This window comes from Orbicella franksi, chromosome 10 (genome assembly GCF_964199315.1).
Source record: "Orbicella franksi chromosome 10, jaOrbFran1.1, whole genome shotgun sequence".
Taxonomy (NCBI): Eukaryota; Metazoa; Cnidaria; class Anthozoa; order Scleractinia; family Merulinidae; genus Orbicella; species Orbicella franksi.
The window spans coordinates 16,659,529-16,669,987 of NC_138154.1; the positions used below are offsets into that span (position 1 = coordinate 16,659,529).

General features: G+C 38.0%; 2 protein-coding genes across 2 annotated transcripts; one reads left to right on the top strand and one right to left on the bottom strand.

Annotated features, from left to right (window-relative positions):
- The first annotated feature begins 16 nt into the window (after positions 1-16).
- LOC145500410 (large ribosomal subunit protein uL11-like) lies at positions 17-2,975 on the top strand. Its single transcript, XM_081479930.1, has 5 exons — positions 17-145; positions 230-303; positions 748-928; positions 1,701-1,897; positions 2,905-2,975. Exons 1-5 carry the CDS (start codon positions 109-111, stop codon positions 2,911-2,913), a joined length of 498 nt encoding a protein of 165 aa, XP_081336056.1. The 5' UTR covers positions 17-108; the 3' UTR covers positions 2,914-2,975.
- A 1,608-nt stretch (positions 2,976-4,583) lies between these two features.
- LOC145500403 (U1 small nuclear ribonucleoprotein A-like) lies at positions 4,584-10,440 on the bottom strand. Its single transcript, XM_081479924.1, has 6 exons — positions 9,995-10,440; positions 8,630-8,802; positions 7,058-7,163; positions 6,407-6,490; positions 6,104-6,221; positions 4,584-5,649 (listed from the first exon to the last, which is right to left on the bottom strand). Exons 1-6 carry the CDS (start codon positions 10,056-10,058, stop codon positions 5,490-5,492), a joined length of 705 nt encoding a protein of 234 aa, XP_081336050.1. The 5' UTR covers positions 10,059-10,440; the 3' UTR covers positions 4,584-5,489.
- Positions 10,441-10,459: the final 19 nt, after the last annotated feature.

The window sequence follows — 10,459 nt, forward strand, 5'->3', positions numbered from 1 at the left end:
CTTTCGTGGTGGCTGTGCAACATTCATTCCTAAAGAGAATTTGGTCGGGTTTATAAAACTCATCCACACAGCCATCAGACCGCAATCACGCGTCAATCCATAACAAACATGCCTCCTAAGTTCGATCCAAATGAAATTAAAATTGGTAAGCTAATTTCTGTGATTATTGAACGGATAATTTCGACCTGAGTCAGTCGTCTTTCCAAATTCTTACTATCTTTTCTTCCAGTCTACCTACGAGCGACCGGCGGTGAAGTTGGCGCGACATCTGCTCTTGCCCCCAAGATCGGTCCTCTTGGTTTGGTGAGAAATTATTATTATTTTTTTTATTGTCGTAATCAGTAATGATTGGCGAAAATAATAAAGCTAACTTTTAAATTTACTGTCTGTTTAAAAGTGCAGTAAAATTTATGAGAAACTACACGTGCAGAATTTTAGACTGGGAGTAAAATCTCAGTCAAGCACTTATAAATGCGGGCGCATTTCTATGATTTCTATTTCTCAATAATACCTAGTTTGGCTAGATTTTTAGAGCTTGATACACAACCAGGCCAATAATTTTTTCACTTACGCTTATAAAAATTTGTAAATCTAACATTACCCTCGGCTGTTGGTTTATATTCGTCAGCGTTACATCATGAACTTAAAGAGGGCATTCTTAAAATCCATTGTAAGAACAAACAAAAGGTACAAAACTTTACAGAGGCGTTGGCTCATTTATAGTCATGTTCATTATAAACATTTCAGTCTCCCAAAAAAGTTGGAGATGACATCGCCAAGGCAACACAAGACTGGAAGGGACTGCGAATCACAGTTCAGTTGACAATTCAGAACAGACAGGCCAAGGTGTCAGTTGTACCAAGTGCCTCGTCACTTATCATCAGAGCCCTGAAGGAACCTCCTAGAGATCGCAAGAAAGTCAAGAACAGTGAGTGGCCCATTCCTAACATCTTCTTCAGCCCTGTAAAACTCCCTGGTTAATTTTCGAATCTCTTGCAACATGTCTCACCATTTAGTTGTGCTGTTGCAAGAAAAATTGTATGAGGCATTGTGCAGTGTGGCACCCCAGAAAACAACATGCCCGCACCATTTTCATTGCAGTAATCATTATTTTACTTTGTGCAATACTCGTTGCTGTAACAGAAGTGTTGGGAGGCATGTTCAATTCAAGGGATTTTTATATTACACTGTACACTGAATTTTCTTGCAACTTGTGTTACAACAACATATTGTGAGACAGGTTGCAAGAAAATTCTCCTTGTGTTAACAGTACCTTTACTATATCAAATGGAGCAGGTGGTGAGACTTAAAGAAGATCATCAACTACAGGGGATAGCCTTGTTTTGCTATCAATTTCTCAAATAATGCCGAGAGAAATCACGTGGCAATCTGTTGGAAGAACTGTGGATTGGCATGGTTCTGACTACTTCTAGCCTATGGTCTTGCACTTTCATGAGGCTTCCCTGACAACATGACTATGATGATAATGACAGGTTGTCAGATGGTTTTTCAATAGGTGGTCATGTGACCAAGAGTGATTGTTGTGTACAGTTTGGTCTAACAACCTTTGTCACATGACAAAGAGCTTTAGAAGCTGGCTTTGACCATAAAAGAGAACTTCAGACTTTTTCCAAACATGATATAATGATGATATATTATGACACATTTGAGTGCAATATTATATCTTATCTGATGAACAGTCAAACACAGTGGCAATCTGACCATGGACCAGATTATCGAGATTGCGAGAACCATGAGGCCAAGGTCAATGGCTCGTAAACTGGTGGGCACAGTGAAGGAGATTCTTGGAACGGCCCAGTCAGTGGGCTGTACTGTGGACGGACAACCCCCACATGATATCATTGACAAAATCAATGACAATGAAATAGAGATTGAGGTATGTATTTTTGCTGCTTCTCTTTCACCTGTAAACTAGAAACAATTATTGGATGAGGTTTCCATGATATCCAGAATAATCAAGGTCAAGGCAAGGGTTATCAGGCAAAGCTGAAGGTTGAGGCTGATAACCCTTACCAAGATCTTGATTATTCTGGATGTCACAAAAACCAAATCTAATAATTGTTTTATAATACATTGAAGAAAAACAAAATGGAAGTCATGTTTTTGCTTCTTCACTGATAGAGAGCAACACAAAGCACACAAACTTGACATGATTACCCTTAGAAATCATGCACCTTGGTCATACATGAGATGATTACCTGTGACCTTGAGTGTCCTTGACATGATTATTGTATAATCTGCAGCTAGATGATGTCACGGGTGCTGATTTCAAAAATTGACTGTATGCTTTTGGCCAAATTAATCAGAAATGAGATAGTGAGTTCAATGTTTAATAATTTTCCTGGTTGATGCTTTAGATTGGTCTTACAAATCAACAATCTGCCTCTGCAGTCAGCTTAATAAAATTTGTTTATTACCACTCCTACACCAATCACATTTTGACTTGTCAGTTTTTATTTAAATATATTAAATTAATCTTACCCCTCTAATTGCAAGTCACAAAGAGCTAATTTCTCAACTTAAGCCAAGTCATCAACTTGTCAAGTGGACAGCTGACAAGAATGGGTGGGTGACATTTATGTAACTAGGGTATATTGCTTTGATGGACCTCCAAATTCTCATTAGTTCATACGAGACTGAGATACTTGCAAATGGCAGCTCTTTTCGTGAATGGGATTGACCCTTGAATTCTCTGATGTCAGCATTAATGTTGATTGTTTTGGAAGGAAAAGCTCTTGATTGAAAAGCTTGAGCTTGATTGCGAAAAGGAAGTTGACAAGTGACAGACAAGGATAACTGGTGTACATGCACAAATACTTCCTATAGCTGGTCTTTTTACTGTTAAGCTGCTTTCTTTTAACATACTGTTTTTCTTCTTTTCAGGATGAATAAACTCAATTCCTCAAGAAAATCAATAAAATTTTAAAGAACCAGTTTTGAGTTTGTTTTGTTTTGCATCTCTTCACAACAAGAAATAAGGGACCATTCCTTCCCTTTTGGCTGGAGTGCTGACCCTTTCCATCATACACAGGGTAGCCATCCACTGGAAGCAAAACAAATCCCTAACTTTTCACTGACTGTAAAACAATTTTCACTGACCATGCAGGATGATAATTCTGGCCATAAAATGGCTCAGATAATGTTTAAAACAAAATTGCCTTGTCTATGCGAAAACATCTAATAAAATAATTTGCGACAACCTCAAGATAAAATTCCGTGACTTTCTCAACCTCAAAGTAATTATGTTCAAGTCCCTGAAGCCTTGGGGCCATATAGTATTTTAATGCAAGTGAAGAATGATCATTGCAGTAAATTTTCCAATTTAAGCAATCGGAAAGAAGCCTGAAAAAATCAGGGCTTCAGCGGGATTTGAACCCGTGATTTCCCCGAATACCAGTGCGATGGTCTACCAACTGAGCTATGAAGCCACTCATTGTCTCCCTCTTCACTTTCATCAACAACTGCAGTTCAAATGTGAATTATTTCATATATACTCAACATCATTTCACTCCTCATGGGAAGATATGAACTCAATTATTTCATATTTACTCCACATCAGTATTTTAATGCTTTGCAATCTCGGTTTCTAATTGCTATACACCAGAAGGGCTGATTCAAATCATCCAATAAACTGGTCATCAGCCATTCCCACATCCCCCACAGTACACCTTGTTTGCCCCCCAAAATTCTGCATAACCTTTGTTTCCCATTTCTCCTGGGTATTACAGTCATCCCAAGAGAAACTAAAGAAATTGCTTGTGCAAAATTTTGGGGGCAAACAAGGTGTATTATGGGGGATGTGGAAATGGCAATTAGCAATTTTTCTTGGACAATTCTGTCCAAGGGGGAAAGGTACAATGAGGTTAACCCTATGTAAGAGCACCAACCAGTGAGACAAGGCCAGACCACAACACTAGGAACTACGTGCCCTACTCTTTTCGATGTGTGTGGGTTCTTTAACGCCCCCTGCTAACCCTGTAACACTGAAGATGCGGGAGACGGGGCCTGCAATTTATAGTCCTAATTGAAGAAGACTTCAATGTCTCACTATTTGCAGATATAATTACAAAGGCAGCACATTCTCCTCAGTGTTGGTCTGGTCTGGGGCTCAAACCCTCACCTCACAGCAGTCTGGCACTCTACCGAGCTAACCAGGCCACGGCAGCATATTTTTTTCCACTGGATATACCTTGCGTGTCCCTGAAAGGTAGGGCAAGAGAGTTGTGTGTATATACTGTGTGTTACACAGTTGGGTCACCCTAACTTCAAGGCAAGTGATTTTACACCCCATAACAACAATGCAATATTTCTTACATTGTACTGCTGTTTGTAAAGAAACATGGAAATGCTTTCTTGCTTCAGGAGGCTTAAGGTGGCCCTTTGTAGCACTGGGTGTTTATTGACTACAGTATAAGGTTGGCTCTTTGCAGCCATTACAGGCCATGTGGGCAAACCCTGAACAATGACTCCCACATCATGACCGTGACTAACCTTGTCTCTGGATATGTTATTCGCACAAGTGCTAATTAACAGGAAGTAAACTTACAAACACATAAGGGTAAAACAGAACATTGTTGAAACATGCCATTTTATTTCAAACAATATTTTAATATGGTTTGTTATTGAACATCGCTTCTACCAGGCCTATGGATAGATGGTAAATTTTGTGAGTGTAGTATCATTGATAAGCCCCAGCCATGTGCAATGCCGGAACAAAAGATCATGTTTTGTCACTTCAGCTCATGTGCAATGCTAACAGTGTATCAGCTCAATAAACTACAAGTAATTTAAGTTCCAAACATTCATCAAAAAAATAACACAGCTTTGTGCAATGCTGCAATCAAAGAGAAGTTTAACTTGCAGCTAGATGATGCTACAGTGGAGAAAATGAAACCGTTCATGTTACAATATGGCAGCCTTAATGTGCAATGCTGCGGTCAGATCAAACTAATGCTTAAAATGCAGCCAAGTGCAATGCTGCAATCAGTATGTGTTATCTAAATAATTATATCGACAGCTCTGTGCAATGCCACCAATGATAAAACGAAAATTCTTGTCCATAAAAATCAAGGATCTTCACCATTTTGAAATAAGACTGGCCCTGCTTTTATACCTCACCATCAAAATTAAAATTCTTTCTTCAGTTTTTTTGTGGTTATAAAATTTCTTTCAAATTAATCAGAATAAACAATTCAAAAACACACATCCTGTTATTGTGTGTGACATGATATACTCCTGTTACTATACTTATTTTGGATTGAAAAAGAAACTGGTATCAAATTGATAAAGAATGACACTAAAGTTAATTTTAAAATGTTGCCTGTGGAACTAGTCTGTCACCAAAAAGCAAACAGATCAAATGACTAACAATGGTGGGCTCCTGTTGATGGTGCAAGCATGTTGATGGTAACATCCTCTAATTGACTTGCATGGAAATAACTATTGATAACAGTGGTGCCCAGAGCAGATCACTTCTTAGCGTAGGAGATTTTCATGGCCCGTGATGGAGTAATACGGAATCCCTGCAGAGCTTCTTTGGCTGTTCCTGACTGTACTTCATTTTCAAACTCCACAAAAGCAATGTCTGATCGGCCTGGAACCAAACGAACCTCTTTGAATCCAGGAAATCTGTAGCAAGAAATTGCAAAGTACAAAGAAAGAAACAAAACAGCAAAACAATGTCACTTAAATCACAAAGTTGTCAACTGAATTTTAAACAAAAAACAAAGAGTATGAGATGACAACAAAGAGGATTCTTTGCAAAGACATTTCAACTAAAAGGGGCAAGTGCCATGATATGTTAACTCTCAAAACTGTTCTGCATGGTTTTTGATGGGTAACCAAAATTGGAAACTAATGCAACATTGTCTAGAAGAAACTTGTACATCTACAACATGATAAAGCTTTCTTTCCTCCCAATTAAACTGCCCTAGAGATACATGGAAACGCAGCAAATATATGAACACTGTTAAGCATTAAGATTGGCTTGGCGAGAAAATTCAATATGAAACAAAATAAAAAATGGACGGGAAAATTTTGCACGCATTTATTAAGCAGAAAATCCTTAATCCAGGAATGGTACTGGTTGAATAACATAGACAACATCAACTCAGTTGTCTCCTCTGGTAGGTTAGTCAAGAACAAGATATTGTTGGGCTGCTCAGGTAACACCACGGCTGGCTGTACTGGAGTTGGGATGACTGTGGAACCAGAAAATGACAGACACATTAATTAGGCTAAATGTCATTTTATCATTCAAAATAGGAAATATAAAAAGTAGCAAAAAGTTCCACTTCAAAAATAAAAATAACACCTCTTCACCAAAAACAATTATTGATTTAGCATGAAGGACAGGTTAAAGTTGAAAACATGAATATTCCATTACCATTTGGTGCAATTGGTGCAGCAACAGGCTGAGCAACTGCAGCAGGAACAGGCTGGGCAGCTGCTTGTCGTTTGGCTGGTTTAACTGCATGGGCCAAACAAAATAGGTTAGCACAGGAATGAGTACTACAATGTAAATCAAGCTCCACAACATTTTTTTTTTACATGTTACAATAACAATACTAAAATGAAAGTTCCTCCATCACACTCGTGTGTACCAAAAGGCAAACTCCATTTGATTTTAAGCTGTCCCTCTTTGAATTAGAATAATGCTTTCAATCTGTCTATAATATATTTGCAGTTTTTATTTGTATTTAGCATTGTGCACATTAATCTCATTGCATGATATAAAAGCCTACAAATTTCGGAAAAAGAATGACATGGAATCCCAATAATATTCATTCACCACATTGTCCCTCCATTCCTGGTGTACAGAGCATGAATGGATAATGATAGTGACACTGTACATGTAAAAACAGAAAAAAAACATTGAACAGAATTTACCACACAACTATAGAAACCAATACACTTGTGTGAAAATTTTTCCATTAAAAATAAATTCTGAAATCTTATACAGAAGCAAAACTATGTTATTGCGAGGTCAAAGACATCAAGGAACAAAAGTGATGATCAGTGTTCATTGCAGCATTACCTTGTTCTGGAGCTTTTCTCTTCTCTTTGGGTTTCTTCTCTCTCTGAACATATGTTCCTTCCTTTTTCGCTACAGCATCAGACTTGCTCTTAGCATATTGTATTCTCTAACACATGCAGTGAGAGGAAAAGTGATGTAAAAACTTCACAGCATCAGAACAACAAGCTTAACGTCTAGTGAGGGCACTTTTGACAAAACTGTTGTCCGTGATAGACATTTCAGTGAACTGAGGGGAAGTAATCTTCAGGGTCAAGTCATTTTCAAAGTCACTTGACTCTGAAGATGACTCCCGCTCAGGTTGCCAAAATGTCATTCACCAACAAGAGTTCTTTTGAGAACTACTGTACCCTAACCTGCATAATCACGCTAGCTGAACAACTGGATACTCCTGGGTTCAAACCATTTACAGCATCACTACATGGCAATAATATGGTCTCAGAATGCCTTCATGTTTCTTTACATGACAGAATTATGTAGAAAACCAGGACCTTGAAACAAGTGCAATTTAATGCACTGATTTTAAAATCTTTCCAGCACTACTCCAGGACAAACCTCAATAGCTTTCTAACTTGTTACAGGACGAAACCCTTACAAATTCAATTTACTTCCTTCAAACTTAGCAAAAAATGTCCTCTATGCAAATTGACACCTTGTAGCTAAAAATAGTGCTGTACAAGAAGGACTTGTTCTCTTAATACTACCAAACAAGCATGTTTTCAAATACTCACAAACAACCTCTGATACATCCTCACTCAAGCCAAATTATACTTTGGAAAATAATATCTTAGTAACTAGGATCCATGAAGATCATTCAACATAACAAAAAAATAATTTTTCTCTGTTTTCAAACAAAAGAGGATTCATTAGCATACTAACAACATCGCTGACCATAGGTTAAATATTCATTGCCCCTGATTGCTGAATAACAGATGTCATCAGAATAAACTTAACAACACAGTAAAGACTCTCAATAATTTGACAGCCAGAATATTTAATCAAACTGCTAAAAAAAACTTTGGCAAAGCTCTCAAATTAAAAAAGTTTTCCTACAGATGTAAATTAATGCACTCAAGTTTTTAACAGGAAGTTTATCCAGCTGTTTTTCATGATCTTCATTTCAAGTTATCAGACTTCAAACAGTAGATCTGCTGCAATATTGACAAGTATTTTTTAATCAAACCATGCCAACAATATTGACTGCTTGTAGTGAAATGAAATATTCGGCCCTTAATAAACCATCTAGAAGAAAAATAATTATATTTATTTATCTTTAGGATCTGCCAAAATAATATTCTTGTAGAAACTTTTCCTGAACTTAATTATCCATGCATAACATGCACACTAAAAACTATGGTCATTAAAAAAAGATTATACAGGGATACAAAGACTTTTCAAACCATTGATGTTTGCAGAGAGCATCAACTCGAAATTAATCATTTTCTACCAGTCAGCATTCTCAGCAAGCATAATCATACCTCCAAAAACAATTTTTTGGTCACAAACCACTGTATGATACATACCACTCAAGCTGTAGGGTCGGTTCATTCTACACTGTATAAGCAAAGAACTTACCATTGGCTTGTCATAAAACGGGAATCCTTGCATTGAGCGCAGTGCATTTGTGGCGCTCGTTAAGTCTCTAAACACTACAAACGCCTGACCTCTCATTTTGAGGGTCTTAAGTGCAACAATGTCTAAAATGGGTCCAAACTGTGAAAATATGGCATACAGTGACTTCTTCAATTCTGCAAACATCAAAAGAAAATGTGTTATACATGTACACTGTAAATTAGTAGGTAACATAATGTTTAGAAACCCTTCACTTATATTCGTGTGTAAGCATGTAAGCACGAACACCTCATGAACACAAAAAAACTGATCTGACGTTTGGCAGAACAATTCCTAAAGGTTTCAATTTCAAAGTACAACATAGTTGGTATCATTTCATAATTTGAGTTGTGAAAGTGTTTTCAGTAAGTATGGATTCAACTTCAAATCAGGGGTTCTCTCAACAAAGGAAGCTTCTTTTAAGCTTCCTCTGTGCTTGTATATGAAAACATTATTTTCACTGACAACTTCATGAAACGATACCAAGTGCATTGTACATGTACTTTGGGCAAGAAAGTTAGCATTACAGCCTGCCAAACTTCAGATAACTGATGATGAGTCACCCAACGAAATCATAGTTTTAATGCGAGGTGTTCACACTGTGAAGCAAATAACATTGTTGAAGCAGTTCAAGGTCTGAAATTACCAGCAGATGATCATCAACAGGCATGGATCCAAACCGGTTTCCACCGTTTTACGGAAATTGGTCAGAAACCCCCTAAAAAATCCAGAGCATTTCCTAAGCGAGCATGGCCCTGGATCCCTCTAAAAGGCACTCGTTGTTTCGGAAATCAGTCACCATTTATCCTAGACCCGCACCTAATCAATGTGGCTACACTTCAGTGTGTGTTTTCCTGTTTCAGTGTCAACTGACAACTGAAGAATTCAGTTGCCACTGTACTTGAAGGCTGCCTCTGCATAACATAGCTAATTTGGCCCGCGTTATAGTATGCTACAGCCTGCAGTAATACACGTAAAAATGTTATAAGGCATTTTGAAGTAAGCTTACATATAGGATGGGTGAATTTCCTACGAAACTCTGTATTTCACAGCAGTGAGAGCTCATTTAAACATGGTAAAGGATTCAAGACGAGCTCCGAGTTTGTACCTATCAGTAAAAGACTCGTAGCTCCACCTTTAACTAACGCGAGGCTGCGATCTACAGCTCTATATCAAAACAGCAATGCAACGCTTGACGCGCACGTGTATTTCCATTCCACAACACTTAACCACAAAACGTTTCAAACCGCATTCGTTGCGTTGTGAACGGAAGACATCTCGCTGTTTATCGCTTGACTAGTATCAATTGCGACTCTTAATAACACTCACCATCCTTCTTGACTTTCTCGTTGAGGTTGTTGATGTAGATGGTTTGGTTCGGTGGATTTTCCATCCTTATTGCTTCTCTGTTCAAAAACCGTCGACTGCCCGCAATTCCCGCGCACCTTCACCAATCAAATGAATCGACAGAAAGATCTCGAGGAGGTTGTTTTCGCGAGTGGAAATAAAAACTAGCGTTTTAAAACAAAAATATGGCTCCAAGAGCAGAAAATGAAGGTAGTTTACAAACCAGATGGTCTAACTCAATAGAAACTCATGCAGATTCAACTTTGACAAACGGCCGAGAGACGCCAAGGGGCATGTCCAAAAGATAACTCATGTAAGGCCAACAGATTTTCCTCTCCATGAACCCGCGAAGATACTTCATGTAAGGCCAACAGATCTTCCTCTCAATGTACCAATCGCTAGTGATGGCTTTTTCCCTATTATATTTTCTCTTTTTGCTTTGTGATG